The sequence below is a fragment of the Argiope bruennichi genome, chromosome 7, assembly GCF_947563725.1.
Source record: "Argiope bruennichi chromosome 7, qqArgBrue1.1, whole genome shotgun sequence".
In the NCBI taxonomy this organism is placed as follows: Eukaryota; Metazoa; Arthropoda; class Arachnida; order Araneae; family Araneidae; genus Argiope; species Argiope bruennichi.
The window spans coordinates 86,946,586-86,973,323 of NC_079157.1; the positions used below are offsets into that span (position 1 = coordinate 86,946,586).

At 26.0% G+C, this 26,738-nt stretch overlaps 2 protein-coding genes across 3 annotated transcripts in view; one reads left to right on the forward strand and one right to left on the reverse strand.

The window, feature by feature from the left end:
* Nucleotides 1-3,819: 3,819 nt before the first annotated feature.
* LOC129976016 (sorting nexin-6-like) lies at nt 3,820-20,812 on the reverse strand. Its single transcript, XM_056089349.1, has 14 exons — nt 20,569-20,812; nt 18,887-18,988; nt 16,947-17,057; nt 15,898-16,019; nt 15,678-15,801; nt 13,888-13,986; nt 11,655-11,760; nt 10,930-11,005; nt 10,784-10,823; nt 9,760-9,846; nt 8,447-8,542; nt 6,426-6,489; nt 5,559-5,644; nt 3,820-4,878 (listed from the first exon to the last, which is right to left on the reverse strand). The coding sequence occupies exons 1-14, from the start codon at nt 20,623-20,625 to the stop codon at nt 4,819-4,821; spliced, it is 1,230 nt and encodes a 409-aa protein (XP_055945324.1). The 5' UTR covers nt 20,626-20,812; the 3' UTR covers nt 3,820-4,818.
* Nucleotides 20,813-21,381: 569 nt separating this feature from the next.
* LOC129975670 (regulator of nonsense transcripts 2-like) overlaps nt 21,382-26,738 on the forward strand; it is a 30,157-nt gene continuing 24,800 nt past the window's right edge. For both annotated transcript variants that reach the window (XM_056088788.1, XM_056088789.1), the window contains exons 1-3: nt 21,382-21,524; nt 22,566-23,248; nt 25,333-25,545. In XM_056088788.1, coding sequence (XP_055944763.1) covers nt 22,571-23,248; nt 25,333-25,545 — 891 coding nt within the window. In that variant the 5' untranslated portion in view covers nt 21,382-21,524; nt 22,566-22,570. The remainder of the gene's footprint in view (nt 21,525-22,565; nt 23,249-25,332; nt 25,546-26,738) is intronic.

Sequence of the window (26,738 nt, forward strand, 5' to 3'; positions counted from 1 at the left end):
TTTCTCTTTTACTATTTCCTATTGTAATATTTTTATTTGAGGAAAATATTGCTTCTATAGCTTGGTCATGGAATAGAATCGTCAGAATTATTGAATACCACCTACAAATGCTGATAAGACTTTTAGCTTAAATAAATTAATAGAAACTTACCTATTGAATTTTTAGGTACTTCATATCCTACTGAATCACAAACCATATCATTAAAAAGATTCATTAAATTCCATTAAAATAAAATTGCCACTTTTTTGCTTGCAACTTTTAAATAAGTCATTCATCTGGCATTTATATAGTTTTGAGGATGCTTTTCCAAAATTCTATGAATGAAGAAATATACAAAGTTGTGATATTCATGTTTCAAATCTCAATTTTATTTTTAGCAGTCTGTTCACCATTAAATCACTTATTAATTTTGCCAGTATTGGCATATGAAACTTTTTTAAAAATTAAATAACTACCCTTTGATGACAGCTGTTTATATTTTGCCATATTAGTAGTATTAATTTAGTCATGCAAACTGATTATCTTATTACAAAAAAAAAAAAAAAAAAAAAAGTTTTTAAGTTATACTTAAGCAAATATAAAGCATTTGAGATGGTTAATTAAAGTGCAGAAAATATGATGAATTGGTCATCATTAATGAAGCATCTATCTTATGATGCATAAGCTTCTATGTGAAAGAAATTATGAGATCCATCGAAATTTTCCATAGAAAATGTACAGGTACTTTTGCAGTTTTCTATCAAAAATTAAAGAGACTATGACATCTAGAATTCATGAAATTTCACAAAAAATAGGCAAAATTAGACTAACACTTGAAAATGATTCTTTAGTTTTGATATTTATTTAAAAGATATATTTGCTCTTTACAGCCAATAAGTTTTCAAGAACACTATTTCTTTGAGACTGGGCATTTTCAAATATACAAAACTATCTTATATGTTATGCAAAAATGGATAGTCTCTCATGTAGAATATTAAAAATTGTTTGATCATTGGCAACTCCCCAATTTGACAATTGTGGCATAGAAAAATTGTACAGACACATTTTTTTTTTTTCATAACATGGAAATATAAAGTTCTCCTTCAACAGCTGCTATATTTTCTATACAATTGGTTCTACCAATTTTTTAGGTTTATCTCCCAATTCTTGCTAGAATATATTAGATACAAAGAAAACAGTTTCTCTCGTTGATGCTATTTTGTCATGTCGTAAGTGAATTGACAGCATGCAGGCTACAATTAATCCAATTTATTAAATAAAATGATGACATTTCTTATTGTATTTCAATATTCAGTTTTTAAAAAAACTTCCAGTTTACTGATGGACTAACCACTGAGTTGTATAAAACCTTTCTCAAATTCAGTTTTTCTATAGAATTATTTAATTTGTGTGAACTATCTTCGCCTGTGGAACGGCACATGAAAATCGATGCCACATAATTGTTTTCATATTTATATATATTTCATTTCAAAGCAGGAATGTGTAAATCCACTTGTTCACTTAAGATTTCTAGAATGCTTCATCAAACAATTGATGGAACTAAAATAAACTAAATGTCACTAATGCATTGAGAAATCCTAATAAAATTGATCTAGTGCATGTTATTGACTCAAAGGAGAATTTCTAATTATCTTACTTGTGATAGATTTGAAAGACACTTGAAAAACCATTTCATTTCTAAATCTTTAAACATATAATGAAAATATATATGTTTTCAACACATGAAAATTCCTCAACACTTCTGGGGGTAATCCTTGTAAATTAGAGGGGGGGGGGGAGAATGGGTAAATGGCAGCTATCCCACATTGTCTTTTTTTGTTGATGGAATTATTAAGATAAAAACTAAGTTGCTTTCTCTTCCTTTCCAAAAATTTATTCTTTATATAAAATTTAAGTAATCTTAGCCTAAAAAGGAACTTGAAATTATTTCAACTTTAAAAACTAGAAAAGTATTTGTATAAAGTTATTTCAAGTTCTTTTAACAGCACTGAAAAGAATTGAAAATAGTGTATTATCATTTTATGTTCTGTTTAATCATTATTTATTAATAATGATAATTTTCCTTTGAATTTAGGTCAATATTTTTAGCTCTTAATCAAATTTTTACAAAAGAAAATATGTATTTAGATCTAATCCTTAGAAAGTACCAATATAACATGTATAATAATGATAATACATTAAATTTTTATTGAGAATTATTTAAAAAATCTTACGGGACTTTCAGGAAGTAGACTAACATCTGAAGGCATAATTTCATATCTGATTTTAAATTTAAGTGAATGTTTTTATTAACTTTTTTTCACTTTTAGTATAAGAATATCAAATAGGTATCATAATTACAATTTAGACCTGCATAATTTTTTTTTTCCTAGACAGTAACCAATTTTTGTTTTCAATATTGCGATATTTAGCACTACTTCCACATGTTAGGTATTGTTCATAGGCGGTAGTCTTGAGTTCATCGCATATGAACAATAACTATTTAATGTATAGCCATTTTCAAATATCTTATCTGAATTTGTAAATATTTAAGACATTTTTATTAGTTTTAATGTGCATTTTATTCAAAAATTAATTCAATTTCACTTTTACACTTATCTTGCCTGAAAATCAAAAAAAAAAAAAAAAAAAAAAAAACCTTATTTTCTACCATCTACTTCAACATTAAAATTTGAAAGTAGTTATTATCTGACTTGTTGCAATCACAATTTAAACTTTTACTCATAAAGGTTTTTTTTTTTTTTTTTTTTTAATCTAGGAAAATCAGTACTCCTAATGTTTGTCAAATCAAAGGATCAAAATAACTATTCTGATATTTTTTATGTTAACACCCAAAGATTCAGCAATATACATATCTGTTGAAAAATTAGTCATGGATGATTCAAGTTACTAGTCCCCTCAGTAATAATTTCTTATTAAAAAGAGCCCAAATTATTTTCTGATTGTTCTATTAATATTGCATTTTCATCTTTCATACTTGACATAAAATGGCTTCAAACTATTATTTATAAATTTTCTTACATTAATTTTTTTAGAAAAAAAAATGCCAACTGTTAATTTTTAATATTGTATAACAAATTCAAAATATAAAAATTATATTAAAAGCTTATTTCCAATTACCCCATGATGAAATTGATTACAGATAACCGAGAACACTAACTTATCGCATAAATTAAAGAAATATATTTCTAATAAATTGCAAAATTACATAACCGAGATAAAAAATTAAAAAAATGGAAATTTAAAAGATTTGGCTTCACTTTTTCTGAAGACAGCATAAAAGGTAGGAGGGAAAAAAAATGTCTTTTACACAATTCAACCAAATTATGCAGTTCAATTAACATTTGAGATTTCATGCAAGATTAAACAATGGAGGATTAATAAATACTTGAAATTAGAATACAATATAAATTGCTTGAAAAAATTATTTTCCCATGAAATAGTTCTTGATTAAAAGATTTTAAATATTCCATTACCATTTCTTAATAGTAACAATCTTGCATCACAAACAACATACCAAGTTTGAATATGAATACAGTAATTACAAAATCTACAATGTAAAATAATCAGATAATTCTGAAGCTTCAAATCTTTCACTACTATCATCCCCACCCAGCAGTTAACTATTAGATTTTGACTACCAATAGGAGTTACAGGTTTAAAAAATGCTGAAAATTATTTCATTGGATCATTTTCAATTTAAAACTTGTTTGATATTTATGTTTACAAAAATAAAAAAACTCATTTATAAAATATTTTCAATCTTTATTTGTAACTTGAAAATTAAAATAATTTGATTCAAAGACAGAAAGACTAAACAGATTTTTAAAAATATTTAATGGAGAAATATGTAATCAACAATTTTGGATTTATTTTAGGATAAAGATGTACACAGGGATGCTAAAGAAACAGAGAAAAATTAGCACCACTTGACATAAAAACAAACAAGAGTTTTGCATAACAAGTATTTTCCCATTTTGTAATTTTATTGGCACAAGGAAACAGAAGAACAGAGTTAATTGTTCTAAAATATTTATCCAACAAGATCATTCACATATTTAAAAAATCTAAATTTGAATTTCTGAATCAGTGTAAGATATCAAGTTTAAGCAAAGTCATCTGTGAACGATCATACCAAAAGTTTCTTTTTGATTTGATATCGAATACATGAAAATACATAGGCCAAATAACAGTACATATAATACTGAAACTATATGGGACGAAAAAAACAAACAAACAACACAATTGCAAAAGGGCAGTGGCTAAATGGTGGATGGATGATAAATTTGAGTATAAAATAGAAATTCATAAACCTAGTCAATCTTATCTGCATATGACAAATTGTATTCTTAAAGTAGCTTTTTTTTTTTTTTTTTTTTTTCATTTATGTCATTAGGTAAAAGCACAGCACCTGCACTAAAACTTTTTGTACAACTTGAATTTTTAGCATACAATGAAACACTGGAGAAATCAGAGTTCCAATTCAGTATGGAAGCACTTCTGGGACATTTATGAGGACAAGAGGGGAAAAAAACAAACCATTTGTGCTCTTGGAAAATAAAATCAATCAAAAAGGAAAAAAAAACTGACTATTCAACTTTATGGAATGTTTTAATACATATATTCAAAATGAAGTTGCCACATGTTCATGCATGCCCACTCATATCTGCAAAGTTTTTATTAAAATTAAATAACAAATATAGAATAATTCATATATTATATATATAAAAATTTATTCAGAAAATCAGTTTCTCAATCACGGTTAGCTCTCTTCCCTGAAAGGGCATGAAACAATCCCTTTTCAAAAGGAAAAGAAATTAGAGGCTGTTCTCTTCTTTGAGCGACAGAAGACAATTAGATAGAAGTTGCACTTGAGCCTATTAAAAAGAGAAGAGAGAATTTTTACAATTGTATTCTACACTTAAATAAGATGGGATATAATAAAATTATATATTTCTAAATTTAAAATTTCAAACATTTCTTAAATTGTTAGAAAAAAAATACTTCATATCTTAAATGTATGGGCATTACCATTTTAAGTTTTTCCTACATTACAAGATATAATGCAAATTTAACGTTTGGAAACTAAGGGTTTCATTTTACAACAAACAAGCATTTTCACAAATGGTCAGTTCAGTACAATAAATAATCCCTGAAAATATAATATGAAGGAAATAATTTTCAATAGTATTTACATAGGTGCATCCAGTATTCAGATATTGTAGATGAATGCTTTTCTATTCTTTCTTTTCTAGTTAGCTTTATTAAATGCAACACTTATTTTTAAAACTGAATGAAATTGAAAGATAGTTTGTAAAACTATCTGCTCAAATCACAGATATACGTGTGAATAATTTTGATAAGTGTAATTTCATAAAGATTAATGATAACATTTTAAAATACAACTGTTTTTATTTTTTAAAGCAATGAATTCAACAATTTAAAAAATAACTATCAATTATAAAATTTAAAAATTTTTCAGTCATCATATTTTAATTCATGCAAATAGTGTCTAAAAACTAAGTGAGAGATTAACAAAGAACTAGCGATTACTTACTTTTGCATGTTTTATTTCTAATTCTGCCAGTTCCACTAAGTTTTTCCTAAAGGCAGCAACACGACGCACCCGAAAGTCTTGCAATTCTGCAAGTAATAAAATTTAAATAAAGATTATCCCACTTTAGCAATCATCATAACTATGTAATATATATGTTTTGCTAATAATAAAGAAGAAAGTATGTCTATAGGGATTCTACAGGCTAAGTTATTTAGTCTACGAAATTTAGCACAAATATAACATAACGGGGTAAAAGTAAGCATTTCATAATAATTTTTTTTTGAAATGTTAGTTAAAGCTACAGTCAAATTTTAATATTTCTTGTAATAACTTCACAAGATATTAATATAACAGCACAAAAATAATTTTTTGATAATTTAGAAATGAATTTTTTCTTAACGATGGCAATTTAAGTATTATGGAATTTAATGGCATTAAAATGTTATGAAACTTTCAAATATTTAATCATATGATCCTCTGTTATAGAAAATTAAAGAAGTATCTCTTTATTATCCACACAATTTTCAAGAGAAATAAGCAAAACATATGACAATGATGTGAAAGAAACAACCACACAAATGAAACTATATTCTAATGTATATTGTAGACAATATTCTCAATCATTTAAACATTATTATTTTTTTAATTCTTATACCAGATATTTTTTAAACAAGATTTCTTAGTTTCCCCATTTATGATCCAAAGTACATAAAATTTCAAGATGATTTTCAAAGCAAGATAATATAAAAAAATAAATCTCGTAAAAATAATTTTAAGAAAAGGATTCCTTTCGCATTACACTATCCTCCCTGATGAAGAAGTAGCAATTAAAGATGACTAGTCAAGAATGATCAAAATGCTAAGAACCTTGTTTTGCTTGTTTAGAAATAGCTTCAAAACGATCACAGGCTTCCTGTTGAGCTGTCTCAGCCTGAAAACAAAATAAATTTACTTAAAAGAAAATTTAAATTTCTTTCGTATTTTGCAGTATAATATGATTGTACTCGACTAATTTAAACCAATTATAAGAAATTCAATAAATAAACAAAATATAAATCAAAATACTTCACAAAATAAGGTTTTATAATTCATAAATTATAACAAATGTGATTTTTATTTATTGATATTTGATCACTTATAGCATAAAAATATTTACTTGTTTCAGAAATATTACTAATTATTTCAGTCTACAAAAAGATATTTATATTATTAATATTAACAGTCCTCAACACTGAATAAAACTTGACAAATAAGATAAATTTTGGAGACATTTTCAAAAAAACTTAAACACCAATCGCATTTTTACTTTTTTAAAACCGAGTTAATTATAATAGCTATATTAAAAGATTTTTTATTCTAATATCAAACAAAAGCATTTTTTGTAACTCATTCTTAAAATAGCCAATTATTTTGAACTAATTAGATGTTAAATAGGATAATGATTTAAATTTTGATATGAAGTTTTTTTGTTCAATTTATGAATTTTTATGAAAATGCTCATATAAATATAAATACAACTGAATATGAAAAAAGAAAAAAAGTTTAATTGAACTACTTTAAGGTTAAACAGAGCTTAAGTTTTGATATTAAAAAACAAATAAAAAGAAACATTCAAGATAAATATTAATAAAAGAAAGACCATTTAATCTCTAATTTCATGCACATTAAGAGTAATTATTTCACTTTAAAAGAATTTCTTAATTCTAAATAATTTTGAATCTTCAACAAATTTACGAATGAAAAATTTGAATTTCTTCACGAGTTTTGAACTAATAAATAGTAACTTTCAAAATTAAGATTTTCCCAAATTTTAAATGTTATATTCCAATTTCTTTACTGAAGAAAAATTTAATTGGCATAGTCGGAAATTTAGGCTATAAGAAGTAAAGCTTTGAAAATATACCATAAAAAGGAAAAATTCTAAAATATCAGCAAATTTTGCTGCAAATCAGAAATAAGAATTAAATTAACTAGAATGTCATTGCATTGAAGCCATACTTCTTGACACAAACTTCTACAAATACACAAACAAATAAAAAATACTGAAAGGAAAGAATAAAAAGTTATAAATATTTGTAAACTATTTTAGAAAGGTTTTATTAATCTTACTAGAAACAAAACAAATCAAAATGTAAATATATTGACATAATTTGTATAGTTTCAGGCAAAAGCAATTAAAAATTGCAATTGGGATGCAAGGAAAGGGAAAAGTAAAGAATGTTTAAATAATTATATAATGTATTTAAATTGCCTTCAAAATTACATAAATAAATTATGAATATTAACAGTGACTACAGACAGTGAAACTTGAATCTAACAATACAATAAAAACAAGATATACTATTCCTAGCTAACTGGTTTTAAATATGACTAATATATTTAAAAACATACATTTGAAAAGAATTAAATTATACTGTTATTAAAATTTAAATAATACTGTTATTAAAATTCTATATAAAAATGCTCAAATTGAAAGGTATATAAAAGCATACAATTCTTTATATGGACCCAAGGCAAGCAAAAAATGAGAGAGAAATTCAATTGCCAGATTGTCACTATTCAGCATTCTATATGCTGCTAATTTGAATCAGTTATTGCTAATTATACAGAGAAATACTTTTTCAAAATAAACAAAAAGGTACAATAAAAGATTCATAAGGAAATTAAAAAAAAAAAAAAATGGTACAAGCAATGTAAAAACATTCAATAAAAGATGCAGTTAAATTTTAATGAATTCAATAAATGAAAAGATTGTATCATATCGGTATCTATATATTATTAAATGTATATATGACATATTGACTAGCATCAAGATTTCATAAAAGTTCAAATTCTTATATTTTTAAATGCATAGAATCTATAAAAAATACAATAAAAACAAGAATTACCACATGGACATCTTTGTTTTTAGCTCTAGCCTTTTCTAAATTCCTATTGGCAGTTTCGTAGTTTGCTAAACACCGCAGCCTTCGATATAAAAGATTCTAAGAAAAATAAAATGACCATTAAAAACTATTACAATAGACAATTTTTTTTATGAATTTAAATTAAATAGAATTTATTACATAAAAGACAAAATAACAATCACTGGTGACTAATGCATATCTACTGCAAGCATCTCAAATTTTTCATTGAGTAAATATGATAATTTGATTTCATTTCACATTTAATTATATTAATGCCATTTTACATTAAACAACTGATCTCCTAGTGAAACAGTAATTTACTCCTTAGTTTCCTCAATTTTCATATCAAATTTTACATTGATTACAAGCCTAAGGTGCAACAGGTGTGGCTTTCCCTAACGTGTTTTTAAACAAAAGAGTATTCAAGGTAGGCAGTACCAAAGACATGCTAACCATTTTTCCACAGTTTTTTTTTTACCATTATAAATTTTGAAATTAAATAAGGAAACGAAGGACGATAAATATAAGCTAAGAAGAAGTTTAACAGCATTTAAATATGAATAAAATTTATAGCAGCTCAAATAATTTTTATATTGATGAATCTGAAAATTGTAATATTGGACTTGCTGAAATTTCAACAACTGTATTAGTGATCATAATTCAAGAAATAATGATTTTGAATAAAACAATTAACTCAGGGGAGCAGATTGTTTTTTCTTTTGTTCATAAGTGCATTCCCACTTAAAAATATAATCATTCTCTTTTAAACTGAAGGAATTAAAAAAAAAAAATAATCTAATCTTGGGAATTCTATTATAATAGATAATGGTCTACTTTTTAAAATAAAAATAAATACAAAATATTTTTTAACAGTCACAACGTAAGTCATCGTTGTACAAGCTTGAACTTTCTTTGCAAGAAACAAGAACTGTGGATTTAATTGTAATAAATAATAAGCATAAAATCACATTTGCTGATGTTTATTTTTATATTGGTTATATCAGAAAATGTTATTTTTTATACTACTATGAAAATTAATCACATATAATCTCATTTCATTAGAATTGTGCATTAGAAGAGGAAGTACATAAATTGAAACAAAATTTGAGATTAACTTTTTAAAATTAACAATTTAAAGTATGTGCATATGCTTTGAAATAAATATATATATATATAATTTTTTTGAACTAATTATTATACTCAAAGTTGATGAAAGACAAGAAATTTGTAAGTAAAGGAATAAAAGTTTCTAAAATTGCCATTAATGCACATTACAGAAAAGAAGAAACATTTACTTTGGCAGCAGCTGTATCTCTCATATAGTAACGTAATGTGTCCGACAGTTTAAGGTCTTCATCTGAAGCCACTCTCCCTTCAATTTTCTAAAAGTGAATGGGCAGGAAAATTCAGATAAAAATTTTAGAAAGTTTCAAAAGATATACAATAATTAAATATACAACAACAAACAACTTGCACACATTTACAATTAAACACTTTTACTAGATAGATCCTATGGCTACAAAATATGAAGTCTGAGAAATTCATAGAGAAAACATTAATATTACTTTTAAAACAGACAGAATCAAGCCATTGAACAATTTAAGAATGGTATTTTTCTCTTTCCTAATTAATTACAAAACATAAAAACAGAAGTAGGGTTATTGTATACTTTTTAAAAAGTGCACTATTTGCATTTATTATCACCTACATTTATTCCTCCTAGTGGCACAAAAAAATGCATTTTAAATAAAATTGTAAATGGAATTTAAAGTTTAAATGTCTTATATTGGCAATATTTTAAGTAAAGTGATTTTTTTTATACTAATGTCAAAACAAAAAGTTTTTTTAAAAATCTATGTAACTATTAATGTGTGTTACTTATTGTACTTTTTTTTCATGGCTTTAAATTAACAAATCTAAATTTAAAATAATTAGTAAATTTAAAAATAGTTTTTTTTAAACATATTCAAAGTGCAAAAGGAGATTTTTAAAATTAGTAAGCTTTCAATATTCAAACTAATATTTTAATTGAAAAGTTAATATGGTTAACCAGATTATTTGATCAAATTAACTATTAATATTATAATAGTTTCAAAGAAAGGCCAGTTTAATCCAAAACTTTTTGCCTTTTAATTAAATTAATTCCAAACTCGAATCACAATTTGCATCATTACTGAAATCGAAGTAAAAGAAAAATCTTATTTATAAACATATCTAATCAACAATGCATAGGCCTGTAAATCATGAAACATTAATAAACTTTAATTGAACAATGATGAATATTATGAAAATCTTAGACATGTATAAAAACAAACTTACCCTAGCTTTTTCAAATGTATCGGATACTTTACTAAAGAACCTATTAAAAATATTATAAAATATTTACTGAAAGTTTATAATATACTTTGTATTTAAATCCTAAGTTTATAAATTGAATAAAATTTTAATGCAATTCAATAACATACTTCTCTAAATCAGATCCATCGATGGTTGCAAGTTGAACCAGAGAAGAAGAAATTTTTATGTAAGTATCAGCAACATCTAAAAATAAATAATAATAATAATAATAAAAAAAAAACTTACAATCAGACAGCATTGAAGTATATAAAATAAACAGTAACAGTTGTAAATATTTTCAGTACATATAACATACTTCAGGAATCAGTATACAGGGTAATCACTAAAATCCTTTTAAGTCCTTTAAATTCAAAACAGCATCTCATATAGCTAGGGAAGTAATGTGCTCGTATAATAAAGTGATTATGTGGAATTTAATGAAATAGGTTGCAGTGCAGCTACCAGAGAAGTAAGGAAATTATTTTTAAAAAAAATATTAGCCCAATAAATCCAATCAAAAATATTTGCTCTTCCATAATAACATAGGAAGAAATTTCAAAAAGTCGTCTCTAAACTGGTGGAGATTTTATATTTAAAGTAATGAACTTTCCATAACTTAAAAATGGATTTGTAAAAAATTTCTAAAAAGAATGTATCCTCAGATTAAGTGGTTGAAAATGCTTTTAATTCTATGCATAAAGAATTAAAAGCATTTTCAAATAAGTTCTGTATAGTTCTGTTCAAATTAGTTCTGTTATTCTAGTTTAGAATAATTCATTATGCAACCAGTATATCAATAAGAGTGCAAAACAAATGCATGTTTATATCATTGCTATATAAAACCACAACTTACTTTTATGACTTTGTGTCATTCTATCTGCTTTTGCAGTAGCATTCTTGATATGACTATGATAGTCAATTAAGAATGTTCTTTCATGCTCAAAGAATTCATCAACATCCTGAAAGATTTGATTTCGTATTAACACAAAAGCTGCATAAAATTCAATAATTCACATACATTGAATATTGCTAACATAAGCACAGTATTTGATATAGCATCTACAAAATTAAAATAAAAATTCAGTATAATTGGCAAGGCTTATATCAAATGTACCAGAACCTGCAAAAGCAGTCATGAAATTTGTGAATGAAATGACAATTTGAATTAATTAAAGTTCAGAAAGAGGAATATATACATATATCACAAAATGACTAATAGAGATTTATTTTCATGTTATTTCTAAAAATGTTGTTACTATTCATATGTACAACTATTTTTCACAAATTGGATAAATTTATACAAGATTTTACACTGATTAAAAACCTACATATGTTTAACAAATTTATATGAAACACCTGTTTGTGAGATATACACAGTACTCATTTAGTAAATTTTTAAACAATTTTATCCTTTATTATTCAATTATGGAGGTTTAATGAAGTTTCATGGTGCAAAAACCACTCTTAATCATGCTGCGCCAATTCATTCCATTATGTTATATGTATTCATACAAAATATTATACTCTATACCAAATGTTTAGAGAATCTTGTATTTTACAATATTTTTTGTTGTATATGATGTATTTTGATTTAACTTCATGAATATGTTATATCTATCATTTTGGGGGAGAAAAACAGATATGCTAACCCATATAATTAATGCTAATTCTTAAATTACAAAATAAATGTCCCCCAAAATTTATAGACAAATGCAATTTTATTCAAATAAGGTATTAATAATCATGGCATTGATTGAGAACCTAATAAATTTGTTCAGCATTTCCCAATGTTCGTAGTTTCACAGCTCTTTAATGAAGAAATGAGTAGAATTCTGAATTTGAAATCGCTCAATAAGACGCAAGAAAATATTCTAAAAGTATGCTATATTGTATATTAACTTGTAAAATAACATACAAGCCAAAATCTCGCCTGGAAAGATTACACACGTTAGATATTCGCAATGATAGATGGATACAACAAACAGCTTCAAGTTAGAAATTGTCAATTCATGAAATTACTTGAGTTTCCTGATAGCGAATGTCCAGAAACACTGTTCACAGATAAATTATAGAATCTGGTTATATGATAAATACAAAACTCTCAAAATTTAACATTAATAAGATTATGACTATCAAAATTTAACATTAATAAGATATAACAATGTGCTCATAATCATATATGATAAATAAATAGCTATTCTTTTCAGTGAAGAAAATTTTTTTTTAACTTTGATGATTTTTTGGGAATATAAAATATTACCAAAATTTATGAAAAGAGCTTGGGTAAATCAGTAAAGTGCTAAATATGCAATCAGATGGGTAGCTTTCGGCTTCTACAACCAAGTGGGTGTGGAATTTTTTGATGGCCGATAAAATTTACCTAAACAGAAACACTAGAAAATCATCATACGAGATCTGCAGAAAACATAAGGGGGTCGGGTTTAGATCTGCATGATAGTGTTCCCATCTCTACTTCCAATGCTACGAAAAATTATCAAAAATTCAATAAGCCCTGATCTAAACCCATTTCAGAATATGTGGGGAATTTTATTTAGGAAGGTGTATGAGGATGAAGGCAGTGAATGAATATCCACTGAAGTGTATGATACAACTTGGGATCAGAAATATTGCAAACTTTAAATATATTGATGGAAAAATACATGTAGGATGTCATAGTGAAAGATCGGAAGACTTTAAACTAATGAAAGAATCGTAATGAGCATCTTTTGTTGAAATGCCATATAATCTGTAAATCTTTGGTATCCATAATAATTCCATTTTGTCATATAACTAATATACAAATAGTTATTTTTTCAAAATACTTGAATGAATGCCAATCATAAATGGAGTGAATAAATATATTTGTAATTAGTGCCTGTATGTCATTTTTTTACTAAAACAATATAATGTACATCAATACATCTATAACATCAATGACTTTACATATTATTGATGATTAAACATCATTATAATATATGATATGTTTATATTGTTAACTGATCAATGTTAAAATAAGAACACACTACATTATTATTCTAACTTTTGAAAACAAGCACAAAAGTCCAATAAACAATCAAGAAACTGACCTTCTGAGTACTAGAAAGCAACAAGTCATCGGCTGTCTTTCCAAGGTTGCTAAATAGGTCAGCTAACATTTCCTTTTTGTTCTTTCCTCTTACATTCAGCTACATATATGGGTGAAACAAAAAACATCAATAAAAATTAATATCATATTAAAAATAATATTAAAAAAAGAATATTAGTCAATTACAATTTTTCCAGTTAGCTCCTTCAAGACAAATACATTTTGACATTTGCACTAGATTCTTTTCTTAGCTGAATGCTTTATCTTTGCATTATAGTATAAATACATCAATGGGTCTATTGACATAAGAGTGCGATTGGCTTTTGGGATGAAATGCTTTTTATTAGGCAACATTACTAATTTATGTTTCTTTAAAAAGGTTGGTGCCATATATTGATATTTCTCTCTTGAGGTCAGATTAGGGCTGGGCAAGTTTCTGCTATGAATCACTGGATTTTCACAAATATAAACAGAAACATGCATTTGTTAATGTATACAGGCAGACATGCTCATGATAAGATGATAGTTATAATTTATATTCTTATGTGGGATAGGATTTTATTCTTTGAAGAGTTTCATTCCCCTCGATTTATGCAATCAAGGTAAATTAGATGATTAAAAACTCAGAAGCAGAGTTTACTCAAAATAGGATACGAGACACACCCTATGAATGCAAATTGCATAATGTCAGTCTCTACATGGATTTGGGTTTTTATATTTTCATTACAGCTTTGAAGCATTAATTAATTTTTATGAAATGTTTTAAAATGTTAAATGTAAATATATATATTTTTCCAAATGTTTTTATATTTTGCATCAATAATTTGGTATCAATTTAAACACTATTATTGTAGAAAATGCTTTTAGTATTAAATATTTTAATATAATTTATAGTATTAATATAACTTATAATTTTAATAGTATTTAAAAATTATGATTGAAAATGACATTTATTATCACACTTAAATTATTTCATTTCTAATCAAAAACAACTTTTCAAAAAATATAATGCACATTAGGTAAAGCAGGAGGAAATGCTCCCTCTCCCACTAATAAAATCCAAGGGTAATATTATACAAACATAAAATAATAAATAATGTTTTAAAAAACCTTGAATTTAAATCAAATTTTTAACTACAGTAATAAATTCCACAATCTCTAAACTTTTATAACAGCTTACATATACCATTTGTTTTAATGTCGCAAATACCTTGGAAATGAAAGTGTTGGCTAGAGAATGCAACTGACAAAACTAATAAAGTTATATTTTACTACATTGTGCATTTAAAATAGCTAGAATATACATTCGCAATGCTTCAAAAAACTAATTGTAGGATGCACGGCTATTGTAAACACTTAAGACAATTAAAATCTGTGAATCAAATGAAGAGAAAAGAAAGCTTTCTCAAGTCAGGAATAATTTTGTCTAGTTGCCCATTTTATGTTTGATAGAATTAAAGGATAAAATTATTATATATAGGAAAAAAAATTACATACACATCACCTTAAGTGTTCAGTTTTAAAGTTGGCAATTGTCATTGGAAAGATCTTATAATTTTAAAGCTCAGTAAACCAATAACAATATTCAAGATGGTATGGCTTATATTAAATTTCGATACTACATCTATTTGGGAAAGCCTTTCAGATTTGAGGTATTTAATATGTGGTAGGTAGTGTATATGGCAGATCTTATGGGAGATTTGGCTTTAATTAATAGTCTTCAGTTCCAGAGGAAAGTTCTTACCATATTCACCCCCAATTAAAAAAAACAAAATAAATTAGAGAACTTGCCTCTTGTTCATATTCCAAAAACACTTTGAGGTTATTATCATTTTTGAAGACAGGATGGGTGGCAAGACGCTGCAGAAACACTTCGTGCATGGCAACTGTCTTTTTAAAGGTAGCTAAGTACTCCCTGCCAAAAATGTATATATATATATATATATATATAAACATGATATATTAATATGTCAAAATATTTTTTAAACTTATTTTCATTAAACCTACATACATTTCAAGTTCTTGCTTCATTTTCATGAATTCTTCTTTGGTCATAGTTCCTTCACCTTCACTCAACTTTTGAAGTTTTTCTCTTGATGCATCAAAGTCAGGACAGGGAGGAGCAGGGGGGATCTAAACATTAAAAAAAATCAATAGCCAATTAAATTTTTCAAAAAACCTTAAAAGATTCCTTTAACTATAAAGCAATTCCTACATTCAAGTTATTACAATAAGTTTCTTCTTACTTCAATTAAAAAGATAAAATTTAATCATATAAATGACTATAAATCATGTATACAGACAATAGACAATAAATATTCACATACAAGTTTAAATTATGTTGAAAGAGTACAGATTAAATATTTACAAGATGATTCCTATAGCTTGAGCTTTCAGATTAGCAGATAGAATACTCTTATTTTTATACTATAATAAATCCCCACACCCGAAACCACCCCATTATTTTGTCAAAATCTAGAACGGACATAAATAATTTATAAGACCTATCCTGCTTTTAACTTTAAAAAAAAAAAAAAAAAAAAATCTTAATATAATGATTTTGATGAAGAAAGAAAATTACTTATGATCTGATTTATCCTTGATCTCCACAGAGTTCTTATTTTTAGCATTCTTCACTAGCAATCAACTAACCATCTCGTATAAGATGACTGAACTTGATAGAGAAATAAATGTATCAATTCAATAATGTGTGAAGAGAAAAGTTACTTAATCAAGGTGAAATCCTAATTAATCAATCATAAATATACCAGTCCCTAATTTAGCTTATATTCTCAATCAATATAGCAATTATAACAGCATCCCAGAAGAAAATAGATCAAATTTTTTTTTCTTTTCTTTTGTAAAAAATTTTACTTCATATCCAAATAAACCCATTTAAACTAAGATATCAGAAAAAAATTACATTAAAAAAAACCTTGATAAAACTATTGTATTCAATAAAACATATTTGCATGCAAACAATTTATGTTTGAATTATTAACTGTATTTTATATATAATTCAAAAATGAGATATTTATAGATATTGAAGCAGCTACTTACTGTGAATCCAGCATATTTTTCATTTTCTTCAAAGGAATCATGCAACCAAACAAATTCTTCATGTTGTCTAACAACAGAAAATTCTGGTTTTGCAAAGTTAGGGAGTGTAGTCTAAAAAGAAAAAAGATTAGAAAATTATTCATCAAAAACAAACACAGACAACACATTCATCAAAAACAAACACATTAACAATGATAATACAATTAAGTATTACAAAATTATCATTATTCATGCAAGATCAATTATTTTCAATTATTACATCTCAGAGAAAAAAAAAAGTATTATAATTTCACTTAAGATTTTTTTTTTTAAATCAAAGTTGATATCTACTAATAACAAAGATAGTAACCCAGAAACCAGATGTTAAATTTTAAGTATATTTAAAATTTAACATCTGGTTTCTGGGTTACTAACTTTGTAGTTAGTAGATATCAACTTTGATAAAAAAAAAAACATTAACAATTTTTGAAACACCATTTCCCAAGAACAAATTATTTTTAAGATATCTTGATGAATATAAAGAAAAAAAATTACATTTTATATATAATATATTTATTTATATCCAATTAATATAAATATTACATTTAAAAAATACAATTCTAGAATTCATGTTTAAATTATATCTAACATGTACTGCATTTTCCTACAAATGTTTCTATAGCAAGGAACATTTCTGCAACAATCAGATTGGAAAAAAAAAAAAAAAAAAAAAAAAAAAAAAACAAGTGAAATTTTTCTAATAAATATCATGCTTAAAATCATTTTTTTAAAAAAGAGAGGGAGGTGAAACTTTGAAGATCAAATATCTTAAAAGTAACTTAATTACATGAGCTAGTAAAAATGTTATTTTAATCTAACTTTTTAAAAATACTAAATCTGCAATGGGAAAGAGATTACAAAAAAAAAAAAAAACAACAGATGTATAGATCTTCTAATTTTATCTTACCTGCAGCTTAAATATGAAAAACCTGTAACGTTTATCTGAAACATCATATTGTCTCATTAAATGCAACAAAAACAGGTTTTTTTTTTTGTAAAAACCAAGTTTGTACATTTATTTTAATTGTACTTGAATTAGATCTTATTCATTTTTTAACAATATCTTCCTAGCAAAAGAAAACCAAGGGGAAGTTCAATGCATAATTAAGACATAAGGTATATTTAATTCATAGGAAAATGTAAAGTAAAAAATTTTATAATGCTTCTTAATACAAAATTTAATCGTATAAATATAAATAATTTCAATTTGCTCTGAAATCTGGGCTCAAAATAGTGTCAATTTTTTTTTAAAATTATACTCATATAACAATTTAATCAACATAATATTTATTTAATTAAATTAAAATTAGAAATAAATATAAATATTAAGTTTACAGTCGAAGAATCAAAAAGAAAGATTAAATGAATCCGGCCCGAAGAATTTCTCAAGGATCACCCTCAGGCAAGGATTCAAACCAAAGATTTTTTCTGTGAGGGGTCTGACTTTTGTCCAACAAACTGACCCCTCGTGACACGAAAATCCCAGAAAATTGAGGTTTTGGAGATAAAATTAGTATCACAAGATTAAACATAATTATACTCAAACAAGTAAAAACATTTGCAAAAAATAATCCAAATAAGACCACAGCAAATCAAACCACAAAATACCATGAAAATAGAACCAAAAAAGCAAAATACTTACAAAATGAGAGTACAATTCCGAAAAAAAAAAATACTTGCTATTGCAAATAAACTTCGTTAAATTAAACTAAATTTAATTTTTCAGCGTTTAAAGCTACATACGCCTACCATGTTTAACGTGGTACACCTACCACATTAAATATATATATAAATCAACCCAATATCAATTCAAAATCTTTTGATATTTTTTCATAAATAACCATCAGAATCTTTTATGAATTGTCTTCATGACTAATTAATTTAAATTATAAATAATCTACCTTTGTATGGACGGTGAATTTTACTTTGTCTCTTTCACTCAGGGCATCTGAAATATCAACTACCAATGATTGATCAGAGAGATCCACAGTGTCAGAACGATTCTGAAATAGGAGAAAAGAACGAATTCAATATATTTTTTAAAAAAATAAAGAATCAAAAAAATATTCAGAAAATTAACCAGAAAAATATAATTGAATTATATAACATAAATAATATAAGTAATGATATAAGAGAAATTAAATTAAAGATACACTTTTTTAAGTCACTTTTCATGATCTCTTCAGAACATTTATAAATTTCCATAACTTTATTTTAAACTTTAAGATAACAAGTTGTATATCTTTATATAAAAACAATGAATGAAATAATATTTAATATAAAGAAAGCAGTTTCAAATTAATTATAAGTTTAATTCATTACTTTCCAGCAAAGTAATGCTCTCTTTTTATAACCAAAAATTCATATAACAAAACTAAATTTTTCATGACTAAATCACTAAATGAAAAACTTGTACGAAACTGTAGTAGCACAAAGAGCTAAATCCTTCCCTTTAAGATTCTAACATCCACAGGTAATAAAAATGCTTAGGATTAACATTAATTTATCAAAATATTCTTAAACATTCAATAATAAGTTACTTTAAGAAGATAATGAACTCTAATAAGATATTCAGAAGATATCTATTGGAAACACCATGGAGTGTTATAAGGTAATGTTTATAAATGATGCAATTCATATTATGCAGTTCAATATCTAAATGGAAAATTTCAGCAATTTTAAAAATACATAAAGGCACAAAAGATCATGGAAGAAACAACAGTATATAATTAATTTCTTATTTGTTACTCAATTAATTTTTCACTTTAAAATATATATAAACCTAAAAATTAAAAAAACTCATTAACAAAAAAAAAAAATCTGTTTGTCAAGACAATACAGTGTCTTAAATCAAAAAATACATAAATTCTGTTTGATTTTTTTTTTATGACACTGATTACATATAAAAATTATTCAAACCTATGCAAATACAGCATATTCGAAATTAGATAAACTAAAAACAAAGTTTAAAATATAAATCTGCAACTCATTCAAACTTTCCTATGCATGTTATATTTACACTAACATGATGCAGTGGTGTAATGATAAAGAGTAATGCACAAAGCTTATGTAAAATATAAACAGTTAAAGTATTTTTTAAAAATATGTTTAAAAATTCTTTTAATGAAAAATAGTGTTGGCCACATATAAATGAATATGTCGTAAACAGAAGCTGGAATCTTTCAATAAATTCAAGATTGCAGTAAAATATTTCAAAATATAAATAAGCCCTTTAAAATTAATATTATATTTTATCTCTGTAATAAAGGTTCATAATAAGAAATACTGCATATGCAGTTTCTCTTTTGCGGTATTATGAAGGGGGAAAAAATACACACAAAAAAAAGAGGAAAGGAAAAAAAATATTTGAAGGCAAATTTTTTGTCAATAATTTAAGACTTTTATTCAAAATTACTGAAACATACAATTTACGCAAATATATATTCAACATTAAGGCAACCAGAAACTGCTATAAGTTACGAATGACATTCGATAATTCCGCAGTTTTCTTGAATACTAAAAGATGTAGTATTTTTCATTCAAACATGCAAAAAAGACAGCATTTGCTTGAAGAGGAGTTTACCTTCGTAGAATCGGCTGTCAGAGTAGAATCCTCGGTACCGTCTTGCAAGCTGAGCATTGATGCTGGTTAAATTGACTTCAACACAAAACCTGGAACTTCTCGAAACAAAATTATATTGCCTCAGGACGCAAAAAATTAATCAATCATTTTAATAACACACCATTAGACGAAAAATTTCAGATGTAAATAGTGAACCGGAAACTACCGCCTCCCTTATCAGATGGTACGAAGATTGCCGAAATAGATATTGCTAATCATCATAAAATAACAGTAACAAAAAAGATTAACGAATAAAATGAATTAATTTAACTATTTTTTGAAAATAAAAGCTGAGATATTTTTTTAGTAAATATGAAATATTTCATTGGAAAGATGTAAAAAAATAAGCACTTATGAAATTGTGGTTGTCATTTTGGTACTGTCAAAAAGACTCCATTGGATAAAGGAATGACAACATTCTGTAATTTTCGGTTATGTATTTATCACAATATGATTCACAATTTTTAATAAAGAATAATTTCATTAAATTATAGAATGTACAAAGATTATATTCATGTTAAAAGTATTTAATTTGGCATTTATATGTGAATATTCACACTGTTGCAGTGTAACTAAATTTTCCAAAAGCTACGAGGTCAGTATGTTCAAATGTCAATATATATTGAAAAATCATTGATAGCTTAAAAGGAGTTTTAAAAATAAACTGCATGTTTCGAAATTTAATATCTCTTAAAAACTAATAACAAGCAGTTATTTTTCAGCTGATACTTATTATACTTCTCAACTCTTCTCTATTTTTATGACACAAAATAACAAGTGTGGAGAGCATTGCATGTGCATGTGTTGTGTATTTGTTTGTCGTTATATGTGAACTGTGAAGTGAAAAGGCTTTTATAATTTTGAAGTTGAATTTCATAATAATTTATTTTTTTAGGAAGAGAAAATTTTCATATGAGGTATGATTTAAGATCCTTTTCTTTTTTTGATATCCTTGGAGTGAGTTGATTGTTATTATTTACCAATAAAATTTAATCATTCCATCAATTCACGTGTTGTGTGTTACGGCGTATCGAGAAAAATGGTCACGGATTATAGTGCAATTCAAAGTTAATATTTATTATATTATATATTACAATAGAATTTAGACTCCACACTATTAACGTAACTTTTTGCCTGCTTTTGCCTTTTGAAAATTATTTATTAATAAACACTTGTTTTGAACTTAGAAATTATTTTTCACGCGTTACCCTAATGGTGAAATTATTTTTGCTACTTGGTAATCGCGCATGTTGTGTGGTTTAAATATTCGTTTGGTGCAGATGAGAAGAAAGATAGATGGAACAAAATTTATTTTTTGTTCATCAGACAATAATTTTCCAAGTATGTAACTTGTAAAATTCACTGTTTCACAAATTTGTGCTGTTGCCAAATGAGCAGTAGATTTTAGTGGTTCATTTAAGGAATTTAAAATACAGATAACATATCAAAAATCAGTTGTCTCTTTCTATTAATGGAAACAAGAGTTAGATTTATATTATTACACAGTGTTTACTTTCATTCGAAATTTTCTTTAAAATTTTACTTTCCCTGTGTTATAAAATATCTTAAACACTGCTTTATCCTATGTATTTCTAAACCTTTTAATTTAATATAGGAAAAATTTATATTAAGGCATTTACTTTAAGAGATGAGAAAAACTATCGTGGTAATTTAATATTTTAGTAATGTTATGCTATGAATGGTCTAAAAACTTATTTGTTTCACCTATTTCTTTTCCTGGTGATTTAATGTTTATAGCAGTTTTTTTTTTTTTTTTACTTTGAATTTTCTGTAAAATTTTAGTATTTTGATATATGAAAGATAAGTATTTTCATAATCATTCTGTGCTATCTTTGAATCTTTATATTACATTTTTTCCCATAGTCTTTTAAAAAATATTATTTTTCTCTTCTTATGTGTTATAGATTTAGAAGTTTATGATTATATTTTCTCTCTAGTTTTCATGGAATCAAGAGGTAAGAGTTGGAAACGTGAGCGAGAAGAGCGTGGTCGCAAACAGGCTATACAGCAGGATGGCAATGGAAAGAAAGATGCAGGAGAAGTATATTATGAAGCTGAAGCAGATAAAAAGAACAATAAATTTGATCCTAAAAACAATGTTGTTGAATCTGGAGAGAAAATTCAAGAACAAGCAGTTGAAGAGAAAGATACTGTTGATACAGTTTCAGAAGAGCAGAGACAAGAACTGCAACAATATATTAAGGAACTTGCAGAAAAATTAAGATTAAAAGCTGAGCTAAGGGCTATCAATATTAATGCTGAAAATATACGTCCTGAGGAGTCTTTCTTTAGTAAACTTGATTCTAGTCTTAAAAAAAATACGGCTTTTATCAAGCGTTTGAGGAACATGACTGAAATGCAGAGAGATTCTCTGATAAAGGATATGGAGGGTCTCAACCTTACAAAATACATAAGTGAAGCTGCTGCTGCTATTGTTGATGCAAAACTCAAAATGTCAGATGTGAGCACAGCAGTCCAAGTTTGTTCCTTGCTGCACCGCCGATATGCTGATTTCTCTGCACAACTTTTAGAACATTGGCAAAAGGTTTTACCAATGAAAAAAGATGAGAAAATTTCAAACCCAAGTAAAATTCGTGTGGATCTTCGCTTTTATGCTGAGGTAAGTTTAAAATATTTTACTATTGTATGTAAGAATATATATAGTTTTATTTTTAAGTTACATATTGATTTTATTTTAAAGAAATAATGCTTATCAAGGTAAATATAATTCTTATTTTTGATTAAAGTACTGTTGATTTTTAATTCAAAAAAAAATGTAACAATTGAATTAGTCTAAGAAAGTAATATAGATCTTTTTTTAATGTTCAAATATGTATTGATATTGAGAAAATTTGATATGAAAACTTCATCATAGCAGATATGTATTTTGGTGTGCAGTTAAACAGAATTTAGAAGCTTAGAATGTATTAATTATCCTATCCCTCCCCACCCCCTTTTTTATTTTATATATATACTAGCCGCCTTTGGCGACCAGTCGGTTCGCCAATCTTAATGTTCGTTTAAATTTTAATAATTAAATGTTTTACGCAATTCCAGCTTTAATAGATTCTTCATCAAAATGTATTAAAACTTCAAATTTTGATAGTCATATAATTCACTCATAATATTATAAAGGCCTTCAGTCATAACGTCATATGTATCTCTCTAATTTTCTGTTACCTCTCTTAGAATTTATGCTTTAAATTAAAATGGAAAGAATTAATCTGCAATTAATATAATAATATTTTTTACTGAAACAGCATTTTTTTTAATACTAATATGATTACTGATAACAGAGTCACTGAGCATTTAAACTTTATGGGCACTAAAGAATATCTTTCTTAATTTATGTAATATCTCAAGAATTTGTCAACAAACTTTTCTCAGATTCATCATGAACAGTTCGATTGATTAACAATGTTTCATTTTAAATGCATCAAACACTAAGAAAATAAAATGAATTGTTTAAAATAATCTGTCGAAAACAGGTTTAAAAAAACTACTTAAAAAACGATGTACTTAAAACTATAAGCATATACAAAAAAATATATAACTAACATAAATACAATTTACTTACAAAAGCATGCAACTAACCTAAAAATAATTTAAATCGTCCGTTGATAATAGTTGTCATGACAACAATCAGAACACAATGCGCTAGCGTGAATTTTCTTCGCCAGTTACGGTAATTGCAAATGCGTGAATTTTTCTACGCCAGTTGGGGTAACGCTATGCAGATTATGCATTTTTAATTTCCTTTATTCTGTGTTATTTTAATTCAAAAGTACTTCAGAATGAATCTGAAACATGGATTAATTAACAATGTTTAATTTTAAATGCATAAAACATTAAGAAAATAAACAGAATCGTTTGAAATAATCCACTGAAAAATGTTAACCCTAGCCTCATTACTGTTGTGAGGGAAAAAAAAAAAAAAAACTGAAGCCTTTCTCATTTGGTGCAGGGGAAAATGGAAGATTTTTTTGGCAGAAAAGTTGGCGGTGGGGAAAATGGAAGATTATTTTGGCGTGAAAGTTAGTTTTTAATTAATAATTAAAATTTCAAAAAAAAGGGACCCCAGGTGCACATTCCCGACCTCTAAGGTATACATGTACCAAATTTGGTAGCTGTGTGTCAAATGACCTGGCCTGTAGAGCGCCAACACACACACGCACACACACACACACACATTGAGCTTTATTATAAGTATAGATTATCATTCAGTCTTTTAAGATTTGGGTAATGATATGGGTTCAGAAATAGTATAAAGCCTACATCATTTGTTGAGAGATACTAGTACTGGTCTATATTTACAATAAAATATTGTATGTATTATGTTGGATAAGTATTGCACATACAGTCAAAGGTTTTATTGTATAATGAATTGCCTATTTTTACCTTTAATAAATAAAATGGGGCTTGCATTAAAAAATTGTTGTAAAAAATTACTGTTTATTTTGAATTAAAGTTGATGGTAAGGACTTTATCATTGTAAAAACTTTTTTATTAACAAATAAAGCTATTATTTAATATTTTTTATTTCCATTTGTAATGCATCTAAGATTTTTTACGCACATTTGTATTGTTGCAGTTCTTAACTTTTTATGTCTTGCTTTCATTTTTTATTTTTTTTAAAGCCTAGTTTTAAAATCATGCAATGTTGTTTGCATGATCAAAATTTTAAGTTTTTAAATGTTTTTGCAGTTAGTATCGTCTGGTATCTTCCCTTTGAAAGAAGGTCTGCCATTATTAGGCAACTTGTTGACTGTTCTGACTGTATCAGACAGAGAAGAGCATTCCAATGTTGGAATTGTTCTGAGCTTCTGTAGACATTGCGGAGAAGACTATACTGGCATAGTCCCACGAAAATATCGCCTCTTGAGTGAAAAATATCAAATGGAGCTGCCTAAAAGTGATGTATGTATTTCTTCTAACATTTTATTCTGCAAAAATCAATCTTTTCCTCTAGTCTAAAGAACAGCTTTTTTTAAAGTATCTTCTCAGACAAAAGGAAGGGCAGAAATAAATAATTAAAATATTTCTCTAAATTAAAGGGTTAAATTTCTGATTATTGATCATATAGTGCTTTGTTTTTTTAAAATTTAAATATTGAATTGGTTTAAAACAAATATTATATAAATGATGAAAAAAATCCAAGAAAATGTTTATTTTAAATATGAAAAAAACACTTGTTATTGAAATGTATTTCTTTGAAATTTATTAGTTATTTGTGCTTTTTTGTCTTAAAAGTATTTTCCTCAACTCATAAATATCTGCATAAATGCAAAGCTTCCATCTGTAAAATAATTTTTTTTTAAACCTGCAAAAATTTAAACGTATTATTTTATAAAAAAAGATGACTGTTTTTGTGTACTTCAATTTGAATATTCTTATTTAGTTAGAATCCCGTCTTCCCACTAATTGTGTTGTCACTTTTTGATGCATGTTAATGTGTTCCTCTAAAAATATTTGTGTTAAATAATTTTAAAATCCTTAAAAATTGTAGTTATTCATAGTATTTATACAAAAGATAAACTTGGTATTTTCCCTCAAGAATTATCAAAAGTTTTTTTATCATCAATTTAACCCACCTTTGAAACTTTGATGAATTTGTTGTGTACCTTCTTTAATCTGAAAAAAAGAAGAAGAAAAAATTGTGGAAACAATAATTAGAAATGCAAGAACTAGATGGCTAAAATTCTATGCAATATCTTAACACTGGTATTATATTATATATTTCTGTTAGAATTTTGAACAGTATCTATCAAGAAGAAATCTGTCTTATATGTCCATCTCTATACATGTGAACACTATGACTAAAAAAAAAAAAAAAAAATTGTGGAAACAATAATTAGAAATGCCATTTTATTTTGTCACCAGAATTGTAACTAGATATTCAGTTTTGAACTGAAACTATGAAGCTACTTGTCAGTCTATCGGTATGTGGGCATATTAATGTGATTCCTCAAAAATCTGACTAGTCTAATAAACCAATTTGAGTATATAATTTTCTCATTTAGATTTGTAAATTATTGTGAATTTGATAGTATGAATATTTAGACTCGTATAGCTAAAGGGGAATGGTTCAACTGTACATTTCTCTCTCCTGT

Coding starts and splice junctions, on each gene's coding strand:
- LOC129976016 (XM_056089349.1), bottom strand. CDS start 20,625: ATGCTCAGCTTGCAAGACGGTACCGAGGATTCTACTCTGACAGCCGAT. Junction 11,761..13,887: donor TGCTTTCTAGTACTCAGAAG/GTCAGTTTCTTG, acceptor CAAATCTTTCAG/GATGTTGATGAATTCTTTGA. Junction 4,879..5,558: donor TAGAAATAAAACATGCAAAA/GTAAGTAATCGC, acceptor TCTTTTTAATAG/GCTCAAGTGCAACTTCTATC.